This window comes from Canis lupus, chromosome 12, assembly GCF_003254725.2.
Source record: "Canis lupus dingo isolate Sandy chromosome 12, ASM325472v2, whole genome shotgun sequence".
NCBI classification, from domain to species: Eukaryota; Metazoa; Chordata; class Mammalia; order Carnivora; family Canidae; genus Canis; species Canis lupus.
Window position 1 is genome coordinate 3,495,679 of NC_064254.1, and position 24,852 is coordinate 3,520,530.

The 24,852-nt window shown below is 56.1% G+C and overlaps 1 protein-coding gene across 13 annotated transcripts in view; it reads right to left on the reverse strand.

The window, feature by feature from the left end:
* GRM4 (glutamate metabotropic receptor 4) overlaps positions 1–24,852 on the reverse strand; it is a 116,506-nt gene that overhangs the window by 56,450 nt on the left and 35,204 nt on the right. For 10 of the 13 annotated variants that reach the window (XR_007401101.1, XR_007401100.1, XR_007401102.1 and 7 more), the window contains exon 3: positions 4,673–4,889. Coding sequence is in view for 10 of the 13 variants with exons in the window: in XM_025418468.3 (XP_025274253.1) it covers positions 4,673–4,889 (217 nt within the window). In the remaining 3 variants the exon portion in view is untranslated. Of the gene's footprint in view, positions 1–4,672; positions 4,890–9,526; positions 9,641–12,714; positions 13,044–24,852 lie in introns of those variants that run through there. The other 3 variants (XM_035697748.2, XM_035697749.2, XM_025418470.3) reach the window with 3 other exon arrangements.

Genomic DNA, 24,852 nt, shown 5'->3' on the forward strand with positions numbered 1-24,852 from the left:
CCACAGAAGGGCTCCATCAATATTACCTACTACTACCATCCACTCTCCCGTCACCCACATAGGAGGCCCTAGGATGCTACTCCTGTTTGACCTTAAGCAGACCTTAACTGACCTTAACTTCTCTGAGCCTCCATTTTCCTCATTCGTGAAATGGAGCCCTACAGGAAATAAACCGAGGCTCACATAGGGCCCCATGGACAAAGAAAGGTTGTGGGGGTATAAGAATTTATACCCCAGGCCCCACCCCTGAGAGGGCCCAGGATGGTGGAGGGAAGCACCCAGGGCAGGGCCATGTCTCAAGGGTACCACCCCCTCATGCCTGGGTGACTCAGTCACATTATCTCCAGAGCCCAGGCGGAGTCTGCTCTGCATGCCTAATCCCAACATCGGTTTCACTCCTGCCTCTCTGCCTTCCCCTCAGCACAGGCTCCCCCTGGCAAGGAGGAGGGAGTCCCGGCATCCAAAGACGACGGGAAGAGCACCAGACACCGCACGTGAGCACGCACACAGGCCCACCAGTCACATGTCCAGAAAATCACAAATGTGCACCCCCACCACCACGTGTGTCCTGCCCTCACGGCTTCTGGAGCTCACCTGGCTGCCCTGTGGCTGCCAGACCAGCTGTCCTATAAGTACCAGCAGGCCTGGGCTCCTATGGCTTTGTCCCTAGCCTTGTCCCTGAACATGAACTACAGCTTCAGTTAGCGCCCAGCATGGTCCCCTCGGGCGTTCCAGCTCACCCGGGGCCTCCCCAGGAGTTGCCGGGCAATGGGGAGGCCGGTAGCCACCAGATCCCCCAATAATAACCCTCCGATATGTGTTCCTGGGCTCCCACGGCTGTGGGCCAGAAGCATGTTCCACTCTGGTAGCAACCAGGTTTATCCTCATTTCACAGGTGAGAAACCCAAAACTGAGCAGCTGAGTGACTTTCCCGGGTTCTCACAGCCAATAGGTGGACAAGCCAGAGCCCAGATCTGCCTGCCAGAAGCTGCCCGCTAGCCACACGCTGCCGCCTCTGCTACGGGGGCCGCGGGGAGACGGGCAGCATAGTGTTGAAAGGCCTGGGTGGGGGATCCCTGGGTGGCTTAGCGGTTGAGCGCTTTCCTTCAGCCCAGGGCGTGATCCTAGAGTCCTGGGATTAAATCCCGTATCGGGCTCCCTGCATGGAGCCTGCTTCTCCCTCTGCCTGTGTCTCTGCCTCTCTCTCTCTCTCTGTCTGTGTGTGTGTGTGTGTGTGTGTGTCTCATGAATAAATAAATAAAATCTTAAAAAAAAAAAAAGAAAAAGAAAAGAAAAGAAAGAAAGGCCTGGGTGTGACAGCCACACTCCAAGGCCTGCTCCAACACCTCACTGTGTGAGCCTGGGCAAGCCCCTCTGAGCCTCAGTTCCCCTATCTGTAAAATGGGAACAAAAAGACCAGCCCCCACAGGGTTGTCACCAGGATTCATGATGGTGCAGGGAGGGTGCCTGGCACAGGACAGGGCTCAGTCAAGGGCCACAGGAAGGTCTGGGGGCTGAGCCACAAGACTGAATGTTCAAAGTAGGAGCACACAGCGCTGATGCGGGCTGGGAAATGCAGGACCAGGGCTTCCTTTAAGCCCCAAGCCAATGGCCCAATCCGTGCTGGGTGCAATGCAAGAGCTCCCCACACAGAGGACAGAGCTGGGTTTCAGTTCCTGGTCCTCCATATCCTGGTTACGTGGTTGGGGAAATGACCTACTCTCTCTGGCCTTAGTTTCTTCTCTTATAAAATGGACACAACTGTGCTCCCCTACAAGACCCCAAGCCCACACAACAGGCACCCAGGACTTGCTGGCCAAGCTCTCCCCTCAGCTCTGATGTGTGTCCTCAGCCTAGCAAGTGCACCCTCCCCTCTACTCTGCTCCCTGGCACTCTTCTGAGCAACTCACAGATGATTTATATTTCAGAGAGTGAATCAATACAATATACGGCCAAAGACATCTTTAATCTTTCACAGGGATTAGGCTACAAGGTACAGTGGCCTCTTTCTACAGGCCGCTCAATTCTGATTTCAATTTGGCCAGCTGGAGCGCAGCTTTCTCTCTCCTTTTTCTTTTCACCACCTAAAGACGTTCCTCCAAATCAAGTTTCATTTTAGCAGGTGGGGTGGGGAGACCTAGCTGCCCATACCCGAGGGGAAGCCTAGCCAGGGCCCTGGGGCTGCAGGGGGACAGAAGGAGCTTTTAAGGACATGGAAGTTCAGGCCGGGTGGGAGGCCAGGCCCTCGGTGATGGGAGAGCACACAGAGGGCAGGGGTGCGGTGACGGACACCTGTACCAGGCCAGGAGAGCCCCTGAGCTGCAGGCGCTGGCAGCACAGCTAGTTTTCTTATTTTTCTAGAATTCTTTGTTTTTAAACCTTTTGTAACAAGATATTTTGTGTGTGTGATTTTCTTTATTTATTAGAGAGAGAGAGACAGAGATAGTGACAGAGAACATTAGCAAGGAGGAGAGGGAGAAGCAGCTCCCCGCTGGGCAGGTAGCCAGATGCGGGCTCGATCCCAGGACCCTGGGACAAAGGCAGACGCCCAACTGTTCCAGCCACCCAGGCACCCCTTTTTAAAAATCTTGAGTAGGCTTTATATTTTCTAGCCACCAAATGAGATGCTTGTGGAAAATTCAAACAGTAGTCTAAGTTTCAGCCAAAACACAAATACCTAGAGCTCATCCCAATCCCATGCTTCTCCCACTCTTAACACACCAGCAAGTGTCCCTCCAGGCTCTGTGTGTGTGTGTGTGTGTGTGTGTGTGTGTGTGTGTGTGTGACTGTCATCCCCCCATCCGTGGGAAAGGGGGGCAGAAGATGGAGCGATGAATACAAAAGCAGTTCCGACGTCTCATCCTGGAGCCAGACAGCCTGGGTTCAAATCCCTTCTTCAACTCATACGTGGATGGCCTGATGTCGGTTTTCTTTCTCTCTATGCCTCACTTCCTCCCCTGTAAAATGGGGATATCCACCTCACAGGGTAGGGAGGATTCCCCAGGACCACAGGTGTGAAACAGGTGTTCAGCAGGGGCCAGGCATGTAGGGAGAGCTATGTAAGTGCTGGGAGTGGCTCCCAGGGCCCTATGGCTGTGTCTGAACACAACTGAAAACTAAAGCTCTAGACCTTCTGTCCGTCCCTCTAGCACCTTTGTTCCCAAAGCCTGTAGAGGTTACACCATAAACAGGGAGGTGGTGGGCTTGTTTGGGAAAGGATTCCAGCCAACGGGCAGAGCAGGGGATGGGGCTACCCCAGAGAGAGGCACCCACCTCCGAGCAAAGCAGCAAAGGACCTGTAGGCAGCCAGAGGGAGGGGGCTGTGGCACCAGGGTCTGACACTACGGGCGGGGGGGGGGGGGGGGGGGGCGGCAGGGAGCTGCAGCCCGCCTGCTTTAGGTGGGAGTGGGACCCCTCCAGCCCGTGCTGCCCTCTGCCTGGCCAGCTGCCCGAGCGGGGAGTGGCCTGGAGCTGCGGCCATCGGTCAGCGCCGCCCCACTTCCGTCCTCTCCACCAGGTTGCAGGCACCCGAGCTGCTCTGGCTGTACAATTAAAGGGGCTTATCTGAGATTTATAGCAGGATTATGTCCGCAGGGTGTTACCAACACCAGCCTCTGGATACTCTGTGGTCCTTAGGAAAAGCAATTAGAGTCCTGAGGTTATTCGGGTATAAATATACAGATGCCATCCTCCAAGGTCGAGGGCGCCACAATGAGCTATTTAGAGATAGAGCCTTGGGAGAGGCCAGGGGCCCCTCTGCGAGGAGCTGCCAAGAGGGGAAGAGCCTGTCTGCCTCCCCCGCACACCCCACCCATGTGCAATGAACCATCCCGCTTGGCAAGGCTCACCCAGACCCGGGTGGAGCCCCCAACCCGGGGCCTGACCACAGCGGCTGGATGCACACCACCACCACCACCACCACCACGGCCCCAGGCAGCCTGCCCTCCTCAGCACCATCAGAACTGAGCCTTGCAGTGCTGGGGGCTTCAGGCTTGCCTAGGTATTAACCCTTGTTATACCAGTCTCTTACCGCTGGCTGGTATCTAAAAGCGTTACCCCTGGAGCTTCTGAGGACAAGTAAGGGAATGGGGGGAGTTTAAAGGGGGAAAGCTGGCTTGTGGTAAGGGTAGGGGGAGGCCTCCAGGAGAGCACATCACTTTCCCAGGTCCTCACATTCCCCCCAGGGGCACCAACTTCCCTGAAGACACCAGGAACCAACACAGCCCTGCTGGCCCTGCCTCTCACTCCCACCACACAGCACAATCCTTCCAAGAACCTGCTGGTGGAGCCCCTGTCTCCCGGGTCCCTGAGACACCCCCCCCCACCGCCCCAGACAAAGCCACCTCCATCCCCACCCCTTCCCCTTCTCCATCTGCCTGAAAACAGCAGCTGTTCCACTGGATCCCATGCCAGGAAAACTGACACTCCCTCTGTCTGCCTGGCCACGCTGGCAAAAGTCATTCACATCCCCTCCTACCCCTGGGGGGTTACCCAGCCAGCTGGGGAGGCCACGGACTGCTCCCCAGGGCTCAGGGGGCTGAGGTCCCTGAGGGGAATGGCCCAGGGCGGGCAGGGCCCACGGCAGGACCCAGAGAGCGGCTCTTGGGCAGTGCTTGGCCACCAGGCCCTGACACCCGCCCCCCTTCCCCCCCTGGGCCCAAGCACGACTCACCATCCTCCCGGGACTTCTGGATGAAGGCCTCCACACCACTCTCACCATAGCTGCCTTCCGAGGCCAGCGTGGACACGTAGTTCCACTTGAGGGCACGGACGATGTCCACCATGGCCTGGGCCTGGTACGTGTCCGACGGGACCACACGGGAGAAGAAGTCGTAGCGGCTGTTGTCACTCAGGTCGGGGGCTGTGGAGGCGTAGCTGATCTGGGGGATCTGGGGGCGAGACGGGCCGCTGATGGGGCGGCTGGCACCCCCTCCACGCCAGCCAACACCACACCACCACTCCACACCGACCTCCTTCCCATCCCCAGAGCCACAGGAAGTTGGGGGGAGACCCCTGATGCGGGCTGGATGGGTCCTAGCCCACCTGACAGAGGAGGAAACTGAGGCCCAGAGAGTGTGAGCACCTGGTTGGGTGGCTGTCCCCTGGCTCCAGACCAGGGTCCCAATGCCTCCCACCTCCTCCTGGTCCCCGCCAGTCCTCCCCATGTCCTCCCCATGTCCTCTGCATCCCCGACAGGAATCAGACTGGCATCAGAGTGAGAAGTAACTGGTGCACCAGCACAAACCCTCCTCTTCCAGAAAAGTGTTCCAACCAGCCTCACTGGGTCCTGTGAAGTCCTCACCACATACCCCATATACATATGTGCACACACAGACACACACACACACCAGAATCATAGAGGATTACACGTGTAAACACACACCAGAGCCTCTGGGTGCCTCCATTTACACAAAGAACTGGAAGATCCCAGGAGCAGATGTCCCCAGATGGACACCACAGCGCAGCCCAAGGATGGGGTGGGGCTGAGGGTGTCAAGATAGACCCCTAGAGGTCATTTGGCCCATGACCTTCCCCCAGGCAGCCCCTCCTGTCACCACCCAGTGGACCCTGTCCCCACAGCTCCTTCGTGCTGCCCAGCTCAGAGGAGACAGAACCCAGGTCCCTGCTCTCCCACAACCCTGCCCACCCCGTGGATGGACTCGCAGGAAGACAGAGTGTGTGGGGACCCCGGGAGGTCCCTCCCTCTGCAGCCTGCAACACAGGCCCCAGACAGGCCTCCATGGCAGACTCCAGCCCCCTGCCTCCCGCCCCAGCTCTCCCAGCCACAGAGCACCTTTCTGCCCCCGCAGACCTCACCGAGGCCCTCTTGACACAAAGGTGAGCTGCAGAGCCCTTAAGCCCTTAAGCTGACCCTCTTCCTGTGGTTGATATCCAACCATTCCCGAAGGACAAACACCTCTCAGCCAGTCTATGGCACCCTCAGTTGAGGGTGGGAAATGTTGCAGGGGGCGAGAGGATTTGGGGTGCACCCTGGACAAGTGGCTGCCCACCTGGCCTATGCCTATGATGTCCCTACCCCCAGGGACAGCAGGGTCCGCCTTCCACTAAGGACACCCATTGGGACAAGGACACGGCTCAGCCCCCCATGAAGTTCCCCAGATGGGTCCTCATTGAACTCACTCACGAGAAAGGTAAGGATGGGGTAGGAAGGACTGGTTTTCCAGATCTGGGGAGCCAACTAAAGGTAACCCCAGGCCGTCTCACGTAGTTCTTGTGGTCCTTCTAGGATGCCATGAAACCATTGTGATGCTGTTTGTAATAGCAAACCTTTGGAAATAATCCGGTAAAAGAAGCCAGGGCCCCACAAGAAGTACATCGGCCGTGAAAAAGAACCCGGCAGCTTTCCATGCGCTGCTCTGGATAGCTCTCCAAGACCCGCAGCAGGAACCGAGCACCCAGACACAGCTCTGTGTGTGAGCGGCACCTTGCTTGTCGTGTGCGGGGGGCGGCACAGATTCTCACTCTCTGACGCAACAGGGAACCAGGTGGCTGGGGGGCAGGGTTGATGGGAGACCTTTCCCCTGATACCCTTTGTATATTTTGCATGTAGAATAATGCAAACATACCACCTGCTTGGAAAACAAATCACGCTAAAATCTTCCCTCTCCTACCTGTGTCGACAGCCTCCAAAAACTAGCCAGTCCTCTCTGCCTCGGAGAGCACTGAGCATGAACACAGCACCCTCTAGAAGTGGCCTCTGGTTGGAGAGTTGATGGTTAATTTTAGGAGTGTCGTTACTTTTAGGGTTGTAGGGGTTGGTTGGTGTTTAAGGGGCTATTATCCAGAGCAGCATCTCAGCCTTGGCATTGTTAACATTTTGGGGTGTAATTCTTTCTTGGGAGGCTGTTCTGGGCACTGAAGGATGTTTAGCAGCATCCCCATCCCCTACCCACTAGATGCCAGTGGCATACCCCTCCCCAAATTGTGACAACCAAAAATGTCTCTAGACATTGCCAAGGGTCCCCCAGGGTACAGAACCAGTGCAGAACCCCCCCCCAAGTGGGGACCTACTATTTTAGAGATCTGTACAGAAACATTGAGGGATGCGGTGATACAATGAGGTCGCGGGTTTGCTTCAAAAGAACCACAGTGGGAGCACATGGAAGAAAGAATAATAGCCAAGAGCAGACAACTCAGTCCCACGTACACGGGGGCTCACCGTGCCATTTGCTTTGTATGTGTCTGAAGTATCCATATTTAACAAATTTTTTTAATGTTCTATTTATTTATTTGACAAAGAGCGCGAGAACGTGCACAAGCAAGGGGAGGGGCAGAGGGAGAGGGAGAAGCAGGCTCCCACCCAGCAGGGAGCCCGAGGCAGGGCTCGACCCCAGGACCCTGGGATCATGACCTGAACTGAAGGCAGACGCTTAACCAACTAAGCCACCCAGGTGCCCCTGTACTTAACAAGTTTTTAAGAATAAGACAAAATAAAACAGACGGCACTCCAGGGTCATCCCTCTGAACAGGAGAGCCCCGAATTTGGAGCCGGAGCAGGTGGTGGAGATCGTGAGGCCAGGGCCTGCCCTACCAGCCTGCCTTCCCAGCAGGTCCCTGAGAGAAGATGGATGTTTGTCAGCTTCCCTCTGCGCCTGGCCCTCAGCAAGGAGCGCTAATCAAACACCCAGGAACCCACTCTTCCTAATTAGAAAAAGCTGGTCTCCTACTTCTGATGTTTTCTCCCAACCCGGCGCTGAAGTCAAAAGGGACTGCGGGGATCCCTGGGTGGCGCAGCGGCTTAGCGCCTGCCTTTGGCCCAGAGCGCGATCCTGGAGACCCGGGATCGAATCCCACATCGGGCTCCCGGTGCATGGAGCCTGCTTCTCCCTCTGCCTGTGTCTCTGCCTCTCTCTCTCTCTCACTGTGTGCCTATCATAAAAATAAATAAATAGATAGATAGATAGATAGATAGATAGATAGATAGATAGATAGATAGATAGATAGATAGACTGCGTACAGCAGAGGGGTGGGAAGCCCAGGGAGGTCTCGGGGCCTCTCACACAGGGGCCTTCTCACTCTTCATCCCTCACTCCTCCCTCCAAGCCACCTCCCACCACTGCAGTGCAGGACTCAGCATAGGCTGGGACGACAGATGGACAGATGGATGTCCGGACATCAGGACCCAGGCCCTCCCCGCACTGCAGGCCTTCATTCCCACAAAGTGGGGAGCCCCAAGCCTGGGGTTCCTGCAGGGGAAGTCTGTCAGCCTGCAGGGGTGCCCCGGCCTCAGATTTCAGGAGCCCAGGAGGGGCCCCTGCTCTGCTGCCAACAATTCCTGAGACCCGGGAAAGTGACCCAGCCCCTGCTGGTTAAGAGGGAGGAGCAAGCCTCCAGAGCAGAGTCAGGGAAACAAGCCAGCATCCCTGCCTCCTCTCCCCCACACCCCCCTCACAGGCTCCTCCCCAGCTCCAGGCCCTCCCAAGCTTCCTAGCACGCTGGTTTTGAGTAGAGCTTTGGGAGCTCAACGGCTCAGATTCAAACCCCAGCTTAGCCCCCCACCAGCTGGGAAGCCTCCAGCAAGTTACTTCACCCCTCCAGACCTGTTTTCTCAGCTGCAAAATGGGAATAATTATAATCCCTGCCTGGTATGGTTGTAAGGGTCATATGAGGGAATTTCCATGAACTGCTGACCAGCAGTAAGCACTCGAAAGGTTAGCTCTGAGGCGAGCTACAGTCCCTCCTGCTACACCCTCCTCAGCCTCTGGTCCCTGTGCCAGCTCTCTCCCAGCTACAGCTGTGCTCCTAGGGGTGAGGCACCTCCTCCTGGAATGCTGATGAACTGGCCGGCCCTCCAAGGGCCTCCCTCCTGGGCCCACCCAGGCCTGCAGGGGGCCCCCCCCGGGATGCCCTGGACGGGGTGCCTGGGACAGCCTGGCCTCACGGGGCTCTGAGGTCTCCTCAGCTGTGTCTTTGCAGCCCTGCTGGAGCAGGAGGGGCGCCTGATTAACATTCTTCTCAGAGAAGTCTTCTCCTCTGACAACAGCAGCATGGCAGAGGAGGGGGCAGCCACAGCCATGCCAGTGCCAGCACAAGTGTCAGCTGGAACCCAGATTCCAACGGCGCCTAACCAACCACAGCTGGCCCACTCACAGTCCACCTGCCTGGCTTCCTCTGCCTACAGAGCCCGTATCACCTCCTCCAGGCAGCCCTCCCTGCGTTCCAGAGAGCCTGCTCAGACCTCCCACAGCACCAAGTGGAGGTCCTCTAGGGGCACCAGGCCTGTCCCCCTGGTGTGAGGCCGCCTGGACTACTTGCCAACTCAGCAGGCATTCTAAGGTGCCCTCGACATGCTGGGCAAGGCCACTTGTGGAGATTCAGAAAAAAGTGGACTATTCCCAACACCCACTGCATCCCCCGAAAGGGGCAGGTGGGCCACCCCAGAGTGACACACAGTGTGTCTGGAGCTGGCACCCTGCAGAACTTCCCACCCAAGGATGAGTGACTGAGGGGAGAGATGGAGGAAGTGAAGAAATCCCCCTTTCTCTCCACCCCCCCACATGCTCACGTTTGTGCTCGCGCAGTCTCTCTCTCTCTCTCTCTCTCTCTCTCTCTGAGGTTTCTGGAGTGACAAGGAGGTCCATGCCACGTGGGGAAAGACAAAAGCTGCTTCCGGGCTTGAGCAACAATGAAGATGAATGCCAAGCGCATCAGACGGGGGCGGGGGGCAGGGCGTGTGCGCACACGCGCATGTGCATACACGTGCTGGAGCGTGTGCCCTAAACACATGAGCGCAGGGCACGTTCATTCATTTATTCCTCCTACCAATAGTCGCTGAGTATGGACAGCCTGCCAGGCATAGTTCTGAGTGCTGGCGACAGACGGGTGGACACTCTGACCTCGTGCAGCTCCCAGTCTACACGGAGGCAGGCCATGGAGGGGTGATCCCAAGCTGTCATATGGGATGAAGGATCCAGGAGAGAAAGGAAGAGCAGAGCAGCGGACGTTAGAGGGGTTGGGGGAAGTCTCTCTGACCAGGCAACATCTGAGTCAAGACTTAAGGAGGTGAAGGAGGGAGCCACGTGGGTATTTGAAGGAGGGCATCTCAGGCAGAGGGAACAGCCTATGTGTGCATGTGTAAGTATGTTACATGCATGTGTGTCCAGGCACACACACACATGTGTTTAGAGCCTGAATTTATTTTCAGGCTGTCCCAGGCCTGGCCAGCATCAAGAAACTTCTGAGAGTGGCTGCTCCATGTCCCATACCATCCAGAGGAGTTTGGCCACCTGCCCAGCACCTCAGAGCCCCCCAGAGCATGGTCCCCTGAAAGCTGATACTTCATTCAAGTCTGTTTAAAGCACTCAGGGATGAAATTCTACCCTGACCTCCACGAAGCCTGCAGCACCCCGAGCCAAGAAGCTGGGTGTCCATGACCATCACACGGACACCTCAGGGCCACCCCGCAGTAACACCAACCCTCTTCCTGTGAGCTTTAGTGTTTAAAAGCACCTCCCCTTCCTGCCTCTTCCCTAATGCTTTGCACAGCACATAAGCTTCCAGCACACCCTGGAGCCATCCTCCCTGGACTGTGCAGTGACCCAGCCTTGTCATCCAGCTTTGTGACCTTAGGCAAACGAGCAACCTCTCTGGGCCTCAATTTCCTCCCCTTTAAAGAAGCCACAGTAACAACAGAGAGGACTGCACTAGCCTGGTACATGCAAAGTGCTCAAAACACACAGGCCCTCAGCAAATGCTAGCTATTTGCATGAGAGGAGGAGGTGAGGCAAGGACCATTGTGCCCATTTTGCAGATGAGAAAACAGAGGCTCAAAGAGATGAAAGTATCCTCTGAGTATCACAGCCAGAAACAAGGCACAGACGGAGCTCTTCTGCCTCCCTGCTCACCATCCCCAAATCCCCAGCACAGGGCCCTGCCCAGCCCCTTCCAGCTGACTCTGCTCCTTCCACTCCACCCTGAGGCCAGGCTGGGCAGCCACAAATGAAAGCTGGACCCTGCCCCCACCTGTGGCCACCAGCCCCAGCCAGGGCCCTCGTGGACCTCGGGACCCCACCTGGCCGGCTGCAGCCCCTCTCACCTGAGCAGCAGGGAGGCCCTGCATTGGGCTGGGCAGACCCTGGGCCAGCTGCCTGCTCCTTGCCTTTCTGATCCTGGCTGCTCAAGGCCTCAACTGCCCGGCCCTCAGCATCAGCCATTTCCCCGCCGGATGAAAGGCAGCCAGGCTTTTAGGTACATGAAAGCGGCACAGGCAGGGACGTGTAGTTCAGAGAACCGGTCAGAGGAAAGAAGGCCTGGCCTGCACTAGGTCAGGGCTGAGAGACACCATCCCCCACCTCAGCACCCCCCACCCGCCTGAGCCACACACAGTCTCCCAAGGGGCATCTGCTGCAGACGCACAGCACCCAGAGGAGCAAGAGGTGTTGCCAGCCACCTCTCCTCCCTCTACGGGGCCTCAGGAGGGAGTGTGTCTCCCTCCGAGCTGGGCACACGGTAGGCACTTCACACGCTCTAGTGGGGCACCAAGCACCTCCTCTTAGCCGGGTGCTGAGGACCAGCCTGGTGGGGGCGGGTAAAGGTGGTCCTCAGAGGGACATGCTGTCTCCAGGCTGACACGCCAGGTTTGGGGCAACGAGGGGTTCACTGGGGGCCTCGCAGAGGAGCTGTGTGAGAGAAAAGGTGGACAGTATGGGACATGGGCTTGGACGGGCCGAGGAGGTGCACAGAGGGGAACACAAGGTCAAGGAGGTTCAAAGCAGCTAGGCAGGGCCGTCACAGTGAAAGACCAGAGGTATGGGTGAGGGGTTCAGGAAGACATAAGAGGAGCAGGGGCAAGGGGGGAGGACCAGCACATGGAGGGGGTATGGATGGCCCCCCCGGCCTCAGCCCTGAGGTGGCCTACTTCTAACAAGGACCCCAGAGTATAAGAGCAAAAGAGTGACCCTATATCTTAGGGCCCCCCTCAAAAAAAACAGAGGAGCAGACTTCCAAGGCCTGGGAAGTGGGCAGGGGCAGGACGGGGCACCCTGGGCATGAGACTGAGGTGGCATCTGGGTCATCTTTGGAAGGATTAGGATAGACCCAGGTAGGCCTGTCCCATAAGCCAAAGGCCTTCCCCTGTACTCAGTAGGTCACTTGGGGGCTGCTGGCCACTTCCCCTCAGATCCTCTGGGAATTTGGGTCAAGCTGGCCTGCACCACCCACTTCAGGATGGCCTCATCAATCAGACCTCATTACCCTGCTCTGCAGACACAGACCCGCCACCAACTCCCAGCCCCAGGTGTCCAGCCACTCGGGGGCCTGGCCATGCACCCCACCGGGCCCTGAGCCAGCCTGTGCCTCAGTGCTGCCAGTCACTCAGCGCTGGGGGCTGCGCCCACAGTCTCCAATCTCGGTGTCCATCTCTGCTCCCCGGGGCACTCGGCCTCCCTGGCCCTGCCACCCCCCCAGGCCTGGAGACTGGGTGGCCCTGGCCCTACTCTACCTTTACACGGACCCCCTTCCTCTCACACCGTGCCCCATAGCGTCTCCTCACTGCCACTAAGCAGTGGACATGACTCTCCCAGAAGACGAACGCTATCTTAAAAGACAATCAAATTTGCCCATGGGACCCCCGTGTTTCCTCTGCCACGGCCGCTCTCGGGGCCACCAGCCTCCCCTCCCCCACTCTCCAGGCCTCCCCGCACTCCTCAGAAACTGTTCATTCACCCACCCAATAAAGGTTTACCCAGCACTCACTGTGTGTCTCGCCCACTCTTCGGCACAGGGGTGAGCACCCAGAGACACATCCCTGCTTTCATGGAACAGACATTCTAGTGAGAGGTAACAAACGAACACGCACACAGTTAACGTTGTCCTCAGAGCTGCTGGAGGCATCTCCAGCTCTCGGCCTTCCCGCCGCGTGGTCAAATTCGACTCCCTGACCCTTATGGTTGGCTGGGGCCGTGGGCCACGTTCTGGCTAATGAGGCGCAAGCAGAAAATGCCATTCCTTCGGAGCCAGAGCATTTCACTGCAGTTGTGAGACCCTACAGGGTCCACGTTCCCTCTGCTACCAAGACCAGCCTGGGTCCCTGGGGAGACGGGGCGGAGCACTCAGCCAACCCACACAGAGCTAGTAAGCAGCTTGTTCATGCATTTTAAGCCACAGAGCCTGAAGGGTGGTTTGTTCTTTCAGCACAGCCTCACTGATGCTGACGACAGTGGCAGGAGCTTCGGGACAGCCAGGCATGAGTCTTCTTTATCACCACCTCACGAGCCTGGGCATGTCAAGTTCCCATTCGGTACATGCTGGCTTGGGCTGAACTGAATTACATTCACATTCACACACACACACACACACACACTCACACACACTCGCAATCATCATCACCGTGTAAACTAGCACTTAGGAGCACCTGGGGGGATCAGTCAGTTTAGCATCTGCCTTTAGCTCAGGTCATGATCCTGGGGTCCTGGGATTGAGCCTCAGATTGGGATCCCTGCTCAGCGGGGAGCCTGCTTCTCCCTCTCCCTCTGCCCCTCACCTCGCTCATGCTCTCTCTCAAATAAATAAATAAAATCTTAAAAAAAAAAAAAAGAAAAGAAACTAGCATTTATTGAGTTTACTATGTGCCAGGACCTGTCCTCAGTGGTTACAAATGCCTTCACATCTTTGATCTTATGAAAAGCATATGAAGTAGACCCTTTTATTGTTCCCATTTTCCCAAAACTGAGGTACAAAGGGATTAAAAACTTGTCTAAGGTCACACAGTTAGCAAGTGGCTGAGGCAGGATTTGGACCCAGAGGGACAAGTTCCAGAGCCCAGTCCACTGTCATGTAAAACCCCAGCCTCCCCCTTGTACCGGTTGGCCCAGACATACGTGTGCGTGCACACACGCGCACACAGAGTCTGAGGGTGTGGCTGACAGCCTCCAGGGACCCGGAGGGCTGCCCACACCCTCTGCGGGGCAGGGTCCTCAGGGCAGCAACCGAGGAAGCCACCCCTGCTCGCCCTCCATGCCCAGTCCCTGCCTCTCCTCCTGGCTGTCACACTCTCGGCTGAAGTGGCCCATCTGTCTCCAGCATAAAGGATCAAGCAGAGGTGAGGCTGGGGCCCTAGAGGGTTGTATAAATGGCTCTGCTTTGAGCAACAGCTAATTTCTAAACACAATTATTAATTTCATGCTTATCATATGCAAACCTCTGTCTCCCAGACGAGATGAAATTGATTTAATTAGAAATTCCATCATCAAGCCTTTCGGATCCAAGCTTTTAATTAGGATCACCAACCCCACCCAAGGCTGCCAGAAAGTGTGCCCTGGCCCCTGCTTCTCTTCCTGAGGCCCCAGGCACAGCCAGGATGTGTGGGCCACTCCGCTGTCAGCAGGGCCCCACCGGCCAGGTCAGCGCCCATGACCTATGTCCCACCCCAAATGGGGGACATGGCTCCACAGTCACCAGCAGCCTCTTTCCAAATGGCATCATAATGGGGGAAACAGCTTGGAGAGAACTCGTATCATCTTGCAGCAAGAAGGACTGGGGTGTTAAAGGTGAGCAGGAGACAGGAGATGAACAGACCTCCACTCTTCATGCAAAATTCACATACGGCCTCCCTTTGGAGCACCTGCCAGGTGCTAATAAAATGCCTTTCACAGCTTAGCTCAGGGCAGTCAGTCAAAATTATCAATAGCACTTGGCGTTTTATCAAAGCATTTCCAGCACATGACCTCTGACCTCATCCCACCTTGGCCTAGCTTGTGTTCTCGGGGCCCCAGTCACACAGGTCTCCTTGCTGAACCCTGAACATACTGGGCACGCTCTGCCTCAGGGCCTCTGTGCTGGCTGTTCCTCTGCCTCAGTGCTCTTCTCCCAGGCACAAATGTGGCTCACTCCTTCCTTCACATCCTTCCCTTGGAGAGACTGCTCACATGTCACCTTCCTGGGAAAGCCTTTCCCAACCTCCCAACTTAGTACCCATGCTGCTTCCAGACGCTGCACCCTGCTGTCACTGCCCTTGCTTGGATTTTCCCCCATAATAACGACCACTTTCCAGCACGCTCAACCTTTACTTACTTTTCACTTAACATCCACCTCCTCCTGCCACGTGAGCTCCACAGATCTGGGGACCTTCCTTTGATTCCCCACGGGGTGCCTGGCGCAGCACTTGGCACAGGGCAGGTGCCCCATACTCAAAGGGGCTCCTTCATTCCTGCCACGTAAGTGGCCCGAGGACAAGCTCACGATCTCACAGACGCCTTAGACAGGTGAGGAGACCCAACCTCACAGCCCAGGTCACAGAGCCGGCCAGGGGCTGAGTTCCAATTCTCCCGTGCTCCGATGCTTGACCTGGACAAGCAGGCCACTCTGCACCAGTGCCTGGCACACACAGATGCTGCTCTGAGGTCTCCATTCTCCCTCCCCAGGGCTCAGCAGGGGCATCCCTCACTTCCTAGGGCCTGCCGTGCCCAATTCCTACCCCCCTCGGCCCCCTGATTTCCCAGCAACACCCTAGAAGGCAATCATTGTGGGGCCATCCCACACCCACCCCTGTCTCCCCCTCCCTGGAGCCCACCTGGACTCTTATCAGGACAGCAAGCAGACACTTGGATTAATTTCCAGAATGGTTCTGAATTATGCTTTCCAGGAGAGAACCCGACAGATGCAGGCAACAGGCCTTTGAACAAATATTTCCCCAGAAAGTGCTTTATTCAGTCCCTTGTCTCACCCCTTTAAACATTATGTGTTTTCTTGGGAGCCCAGGAAAAAGGGGGCTCAATAAGGCAAGGAGGCTGGAGAAGAAGAGGGCATAGGGGTAGGGCGGTGGGGGGCCTGGGAGGGACGCTGACAAAGAAACTGTTCAGATGCAGGGGTGGAGGGCCTGCATAGATAAGAGCACAGGCGGGGAAGCAGGCGGTGCAAGGGCAAGAGCAAACAAGATCCTCAAATCAGCACTTGTCCTATTTCATAAGCAAAATGTAGATCAATAAATTACACTCACTTTTACAGGTTTTACATGCTGACTCCGTAACCTTGTCAAGAGTGATACTTACGGGGGGAGACTAGGGGGTGGAGGAGCCCAGAGACCTAGACAGGAAGGGCCAGGGACCTGGTGGAGCCCCTGGGGCCACAGGGCCTGCACCCCTTTTTCCAAGAAGGGCTCAAATCCCAAGTTCGCAGAGGTAAGGAAACAGGCTGCCACACCCTCAGCCCACTGCCTCGCTTGGTAACCGTGGGCAAGTCACCACCCCTGTGAGCCTCTAACTTCTCATCTGTCAAATAGCCCCAGCAGTGAGAGCCTGGGCTCTGTAAGCCTTACTGTGAGGCTCCTATGGAAGGAGGGACGTTAAGTCTTAGAAAACAGACTAAGACGCTAGAATCATGATACCTCTTGCACACACGCACGCTGGGTACAGTCAGCCTATACAGACTCTCCTTTTGTTGATTCTCACCACAGCCCCGAGACAGGGAGCCGTAGCCACATTTATATGAGGCTCAGAGGGCTGAGGGGCATGCCCAGGATCACCCAGACCCATCTGGGTTTCTCTGTGCCACAGCACTGCCCAGAAGCCGGGGAGCTGGGCAGCACTGGGCCATACCCACGTGTCCAAGGGGGCTCCTCAGACAAGCCCAGGGTGGCCGCAGCTGGCACCCGTAATGGGCTCAGCAGGGACTGGGCATGGGGGGGTGGCAGGCAGCAGGCAAGAGGCTGCTCAGTGTTGGTGGTGGTCATAACAGGCCTGGTAGCTGTGCCTTCATGAGCACCTACTCCACGCAGAGCAGGTCACGGGGATTATCTCATTTAATCCTCACACAATAACCCCATGAAGCGAATGCTATTTATTACCTTCGCTGTTCAGAAGAGTAAACAGAGGCCCAGGAAAACACAGAAATAAAACTAGAGCACATGGCAAATCAGGACCTGAACCCAAGGTCTGACTCCAGCCCCTGAGAGCTCACAAGTGGCCACACCGGGCAGGCCCGCCACGTTCATTGCCAGGTCCTGCCCTTTATCCACACCATCCCCACATGGGGGCAGGGGGCGGCAGCCGGGATGGGGAGTCCAGGGTCATGCTCCAGGTCTCTCCCCAGCACATCCTGTGAGCACAATGCTTTGCATCTCTGAGCCTCAGTTTCCACATCTGTTCAAGGGGACAGTTAATGACCCCTACCCACTGGACTTATAAGGTTGGGACAGAGGGAGGGGCCTCCACAACATAAGAGTGACATCTGCCCACAGCCACCAGCCCTGGGAGGTGGAGGCGAGGCCGGGACAGCGTCAGCCACTGCGGCGTGCCTGAGGCTCCAGGAATTAGCCCTGCGCCCCACCACCCCGCTCCTGCGCACTGAGCACCAGCCGTGGGGCACAGCCCAGCTAAGGGAAAATTACCCACGGCGTCTGCCCCAGTGTTCTCCCAAGTTAATGCGCTGTGCCGTGGGTAATATACGGCTCTGTATTAATATAATATGATATAATGGGATGTATTAACATTATTGAATACATGAGCCGATAAAAGTCACATCACCATCACTCCGTGTAATTTATATCACAGCCTGGGCCAGAGCCAGGCTGGCGGGGCCGGGGAGGCCCCACTGAAGCTCTGGGGCTCCTGCTGGGGGAAGGGCCTGAGCCCTGGGTGGGGGAGTGGAGCCAAGACCAGAGAGAAAGGGATGTGCCACCAAGCAGGCAAGGCCAGGTGATCCCCGGGCCAGGGTGCCAGGCTATGGTCTGGGAGCTCTTGACCTGAGCCCTCTGGCCAGTCCTCAAGCACTTGACCCCACAGCGACATCTGACCCAGCAGTCCCTCCACTTGGCTGCCTGGCTCCTTGCTCCCCTGGGGCCCTCCTTCCTCTAAGACAGCACCTCCTCAGCCTCCTTGGCTGGTCCTGAAGGCCAGCAACCCCAGGACTCAGTCCTCCATTTCCTCTCTCTCCACTCATTCCCAGGCCACCTATAGCCTGATGACCCACCCCCAAACTCCAGGCTCCCACCCACTGCTTGCTCCTCTTGGCTGTCTACTGGGACCCCCAGATCCCCCCAAAGGCCTTCCTAGCCAGGATCAGACACATCCTTGATTCCTCTCTCTCATGACCCAAACCTGATTTATCAGGAAATACTTTTGGCTCTATGAGGAAAATAAATCCAGAATCCAACCACAGCTCAACCATGCTGCCACTACCACCCTGAGCCATGGCTCCAGCATCTCTGGCCTGGACTAACCCAGCAGCCCCCTTCCCTGGTCCCCCAGGTCCCATACTTACCACCCATCTCATCACCCATTCAAAATTCAAGCTAGCACCCATTTAAAATTCAAGTTAGGGGGCACCTGGGTGGCTCAGTCGGTTGAACATCTTTCTTTGGCTCAGGTTATGATCCCGGGGTCCTGGGATCAAGTCCTGCATCAGGCTCCTCTGCTCAATGGGGACCTCCTTCTCCCTCTCCCTCTGCCTGCCACTCTGCTGGCTTGTGCTCTCTTGCTCTCTCTCTCAAATAAATAAATAAATACATAAAATCTTTAAAAACAAAACTCAAGTTAGATCATGTCCCTCCTCTCTTCAAGAGTCTCCCATCTTGGGCAGCCCGGGTGGCTTAGCGGTTTAGCGCCACCTTCGGTCCAGGATGTGATCCTGGAGGCCCGGGATCTAATCCCACATCAGGCTCCCTGCATGAAGCCTACTTCTCCCTCTGCCTGTGTCTCTGCCTCTCTCTCTGTCTCTCATGAATAAATAAATAAAATCTTTAAAAAAAAAAAAAGAGTCTCCCATCTTAGCCAGAGTTTACCAGGCCCAAGGAAATCTGCCCCCTTAGCCTCCTGACCTCACCACCCACCCCTCTGTCCCTCACTTGCTCTGCTCCAGCCACTCGGGCTTCATGCTGTTCTTCCCAACACACCAGGCAGGAGCTTGCCTCAGGACCTTGGCACTGGCTATGCACTCATCACTGCCTGTTGATACTATACATTCCATTCATGTGTCCTCTTGACCATCTGCCTCACCAGCACTGCCCCCAGTGGGGCCCAGGGTGAGCAGGCTGCTGAGCACCCAGCCTGCAGGTGGTGCTACCACCCTCCTAGGGCTTCTCCGATCCCTGGCTCCCCTCACTGCTGTCCTCAGGCACCAGCAGCCCCTTACTCTGAACCATCATCTTCAGCACCATCTAGAAGGGGACCCACATGTGGCATACTCCAGGTGGTATCCCACCCCAGGGGTCCTTCTTGGGGGACATTTGTTGTGGAAGTCCCATCTCAGCCTACAAAATGAAGGCTTCTGGTCCCTGGCAAAGGTAGAGGTGGTATGGGCTTCCCACCACATCATGCACTCATTCAAAATATGTTTACCAAGCACTCACTAGTGTCCAGCACTATGATAAGCACCAGGGATGCCAGAGTGGGCAAAAGCAGACAAATATCTGTTCTCATGGAGCTGAGTCTAGTGGAAGAAATGGCCCATAACCAGATATGCACACCTATACATACATAATCACAACCTCTGAGATGTGCTGGGAGGAAGAGGCAAGGTGCCTGTGAGAGCCTGGAATCAGGGCCTGGATCTGGTCAGGGGAGCCAAGGAGGCTTCCTGAGGAGAGGTAGGAATCTGACATCCAAAGGATGGACAGGCAATACCCAGGTGAAGAGGGAAGGAAAGAGCATTCTGTGCAAAGGCCCTGTGGCCAAGAGCCCATGGCAGTTTCAAGGAAAAGCAAGACCACAAAGAAAATGGGAGAATAGAGCATGAGATGCACCTGTAGAGAAAACAGATGTGGGGACAAGATGGGGACCAAGAACAGCAGTGGGAAGGCCACCACACTGGTCCAGGTGCGAGGTGAGAGCAGCTGGGCCAGGGGGTATCCGTGGAGACAGAGAGAAGTATGCCCTCCCACAAGCTCTCCAGCTCCCGAATATCTCCCTCCTTGTGACACTTCGTGAGCTCTTCACTAAACTCCAAGCTCACCAAAAACCAGAGGAAGGGCCTGGAGCTGAAAGACTGGCAAACGGGGTCTCGGGTGCCTGCCTCTCCTCAGAGCCAAGCCCATTCCTCCAAGATAAGCAGGCTTCCCAGGGGTTCTACAGCTGCCCCAGTGACACAGGCAGGGTGAGGAGGCGGCCAGGGTGTAGACACAAAGCAGGAAAGGGCCACCCTTTGCCTCTCACTTCCACTGCCATCACCCCCTACCTACAGCTCTGTGAGCTTGCCACGATGGAAAGAACCTGAATTCATCAGCCACCAACTCACTGCATGGCCTCGAGCTAGATGCTCCTCCATCTGTGCTCCAGGTTTCTCATCTAAGAATCGTAACAACTACAGTAATAACTTACATGTATTGAGCGCTTACTATATGCCAGACTCTGTTCTCAGGGTTAATTTCTTTACTCCTCCCTAGAATTCTGTCACAGAGATACTAGCATTCAGCCCATTTCACAGGTGAGGGAACTGAGGTACAGAGAAGTTAAATTACTTGCCCAAAGACATGCATCTGGTAGGTGGCCAAGCAGGGACTTGCGCTCTTGCAGCCAGGCTGTCCTGCCTCCCCACCGAGATAAGGACTGGATGGAATCCCCTCTAGGACCCTCCAAACTCTGCTGTGGCTGCCTCCTGGGATCTCAGCCCAGAGATCCAGCCTCCAGCCGGCAACTCCGGAAGGCTGGCAGCTTGGACTTGGGGTGGATCTCACCCCAGACCCTTCTACTTCTCTCTACCTTCTGCAAAAACCTCCAGATGTTGCATTCTATTCAGCAAGCACGTTCCACTGGCCCACAGTGTGCCAGATATTAGGACATGGTGGGGGCCAGCACGGTCCCTGCCCAGTACCATGGACCTGCTCTGTGCCATGTCCCAACAGTCCCCAGGGGCATGGGCCCTGGCCACCACTGAGCAAACCTGCTCTTTAACACACCTGCCTGGCTCCTCCCCTTGTTCTCACTTCTCCTCTATCACTGGTACATCCTGAGGTCACCTCGAGGGGACTGACCCCAGATAGAACTTTCTACCATTCCCTCACTTAATTTACTCCTAACAAAACCCTTCCAGGTTCCATTATTATCTGCATTTTTAGGCAAAACTTAGAGACTGGGAGAGAAGTCGTTCTCCCTCTGTCACTCAGCTACTGATTGAAACCCAGGCCCACCAATGCCAGAGACAGAGCCCACGGCAGGAACCACCAGCACGTCTGGGTCCTGTCCAGATAATGAAGGGACAGGCTAGAGATGCCCACAGGCTCTCCCTGTCCCAGCCCGACGTGTTCAGTTTCCAGAAACTGGTAATCCGAGCTGACACGGCTCTCTGAAAGGGAAGCTCTGTGTGGATCTTGGGCCCTTCCACCCTGTCTCACTCACTCAGGCCCCTGCCTCAGGATCTCTGGGGTGAACGAAGCTCTGCCCATTAACCCAGGCCTCAGCAGGTCCCACTGGGGGCAGCCTCGGGTAGCAGAGCCTGGAGAAAGGTCCTGCCACCGTCATAGCTGGGAACCCCAGGCCCTCTCTCAGTGCCACCAGGCAGCAGGGTAAATTCAGAGGAGCACGAAGCTCACCTCAAGTTCCCAAGCATCTCCCAACTCCTGCCCCACAGGCCAGAATCCCCATCACTGGGATCAAAGTGGCCTTGCCAGGGACCTGTGCTTACCATCTCCTAGAGGGAGCCCATCCCAACTCCCAGGCTTGCCAGGCTTTTCGGGACTCTGAATTGAAATCTACCTCTTTGTCACTTTCATGTGCTTCTATGTAGTTCTCTGGAGCAGCAAACACCCAGCCTGTGCCCCCAGCTGGAAGGCCCCCCAGGGCTCCTTGACTCTACTATATTTACACCCCTACTTGCAGCCCTGCTTGGGCTTCTGGCCTGTTCTTTGTCTGGTGGTCTAGGTCTGCACGTGTACCCACATGGACATGCAGGGGCACAGTGGAGCACACCCGGGCAAGACCACCACTCTCTCCCCAACATCCCCCCCAGCCCCCAGCCTCCCCCTTGGAAGGAAAGCCCAAGCCCTGTGTGAGCCCTGCTGCCTTGCTGACCTCAGCTCTTACCAACTGCCCCACTTTACTCCTCAAACAGCCCCTGAGCATCGAGCACTGTCTAGCCTCAGCCTCTGCACCTGCCATGCCCTCTGCCTAGGTGGCTTTTCCCCCCACACAGCCACAGAGCATACTCTTTCACTCTATCCTCATCTCTGATCAAATGTCACCCTCTGGGATGCCTGGGTGGCTCAGTGGTTGAGCATCTGCCTTTGGCTCAGGGTCCTGGGATCAAGTTCTGCATTAGGCTCCCCACAGGGAATCTGCTTCTCCTTCTGCCTGTGTCTCTGCCTCTCTCTCTCTCTCTGCATCTCTCATAAATAAATAAAATCTTAAAAAAAAAAAGTCACCCTCTCAAAGATGCTGTCACTCATCTAAAGCAGCCCCACCTCACACCCTGTCCCCTTACCCATGGCCCTTCTCACCCCAACTATATATAACATGTCTCTCTTCGAGTAAGTGTCTAGCTGTCTTTTGGCTGTGCCTCACAGGATTGGCAGCCCCAACAGCCTGAGAGCCACAGGGGCCAAGGCCCCCAGGCGCTGGAGATCACGACTGCACCCCTCCCCTGGCCCTGGCTGCAGGCCCTGTCCTTCACTGGACTCATTCCTCCAACTTTTTTTTTTTTTCTTTTTTTCATTCCTCCAACTTCCATCTGAAGATAAGGAAGGCCCTCCAGGGCAGGCTGTGGGTGTGGAGAGTCAGGAGCCCACAGGAAATGGCCCCTCTCCAAGGGGACCCTGTGACCACAGGAGCCAAGTGGAGACAGTCTTCTCCACGGTCACCCTTGGGGCTGCCGTGGCCAGGCGGACAGCTCCAGACAGTCCAATCGCACGGTCCATAGTACCTGCTGATGGTGGCAGGGGCCAGGAAGGAGGAAACACACATACAGATGGACGTACACCCTATAACTCAGCCCTGCCAGGCCCAGCAGACTCAGAGTCAGTCCACCCAAATCGAAGGACCTGCACACACATGTGTGCCACAGGAATATCCCAGAAAGGCTCACTCACTCATGTGAGTGCGCACATAGACACACACACATACACACCCCACTCTGGTACAGTCTGGTGGAATCATGATTTACAGCACATTTGGGGAGCACAAAAGAATGTTCATCCCCCACCCCGGAAAAGTCACTGCCCTGCCCAACTGCCCATTAAGCAGCTGGAATTCTTAACTGCCCACATGTGAGCAGGAAAAGTGCTGACCTGCTATCACCCATTAACACCCAGCAGGTGGCAGTTTTTCTGCAGGGCTGGAGGGAGCCAGTGGGAGATCCAGCCTGGCAGCCGCAGAGCCCAAGGTGAGCGAGAGCTGATGGGCCGGGAAAGGGTCAGACCAGGCAGTGGGGGGGCCCTGGCAGCAGAGGAGGATTGAGGAACTGGGCACCAGCGTGGGGCAGCCCAGAAGTTGTGTACCCACCTACTATGCTCACCTGCCCATCTTGCTCCCACAGATACCAGGGTGGGGGCTGGGGTTGGCAGGCCTACCTCCTGCCCCAGGCCCCAACCTGCCCAGGTCATTGGCATTGCCGGGAGTAGGCTGTGCTGGCAAGCACCCTGTGCTCATCTTTCTGGTTGTCCAGATCGCCCATGAGGCTGTGAGGACATGAAAACTCCAACAAGAAACAAAGGGACCTTGTGTAGAGATCCTACGGTGAGGAGGCCCTTCCCTCAACCCAGGTTGCACCTAAATACCCATAGTGGAAAAGCAGGGGGGTGGGGGGCAGAATCACTCCCTGTAAGCCAAGGCCTGCTCCAGCCTACGGAGGAGAGGGCAGTATCTGTAATTTGTTTTAATAATCCTGCTGAACAGGGAGAAAATTAACAAACGAGAAACCAGCTGGAAATTAATCAAACTTCTCCCTGTCCATCCCCCCACCTTCCATCTTAATGAAGGTTATTTATCCAACGAGCAATAAAACATGGAATTAAATTAAACAGGCCTTTTCTTTTGGTGCTCTCCCCCGCCCCAGGGAGGCGGTGTCTCCTGCTTACAGCTCTATAAGCCGGGCCACGGGGAGGAACACGGCGGAGCCATGATTCCCAGATGCCTATCACAGGGGTTTCCCCAGAAGGAGCCCCTCAATTAGCACGCTCCCAGTTTAGGTCTCCCTGCCAGCTCTCTGCCAAAAATATGAACGGCAGTTAACTCAACCACCCTTCAGAGATGGGACAGAGGGAGGTTCCTGTGGTTAGATGGGGGACTCACCAGCTTCCCTGTGGGGAAGAGAAGGGCCTGGATGTGGAAGATGGGGAGCATGAGCATCCCCCCAAATGAGGATACTCTGATGCCCACGATTCTGGCTGGAAACACCATCCTGGCCCCAACCTCTTGGTAGGAAGGGGCTGGAGGGAGTGCAGGGCACAGAGGATGCTGAGGAAGGACCTCCCTTGAGGACAGGACTCAGTCTCCCCAGCTCAGGGCACAAGCATCACAGGTCAGTGTACCTGCCCTCGGGCCGAGACTGCGCCCTGTACCCTCAATTTCCTCTGGCAGTTTCTTGGGCAGCTGAGTCCCCAAATTTCTCCTCACAGCCTTTAAATCCACTTATGCTTCTGTCAGGCCATGTCTTGGAGTCACAGGTTCCTAAATAACTACTCTCAGGGTCCCTCCTCAACCACCCTCTTTGGTCTTCCCTCTGGCTTTGAAAATGTATAATAATTGCCTTCCATTTACAGCTTTCACATACATTCTCCCTTTGAAACCTCACATCAGCCAGGTGAGGGTTTTTCACTGATGCCCACTTAACAGGGGAGAAACCCTGAGGCTCAGAGAGGACCATGGGCAAGGTGCATGTCGCTGTGGCTGGGGGTCCTAGCCTTGGTGGGCTGGGGCTTGGGGACCAGGGGTGTGGGGCAGGCAGCAGGGCAGGGGTCTTCAGAATTGC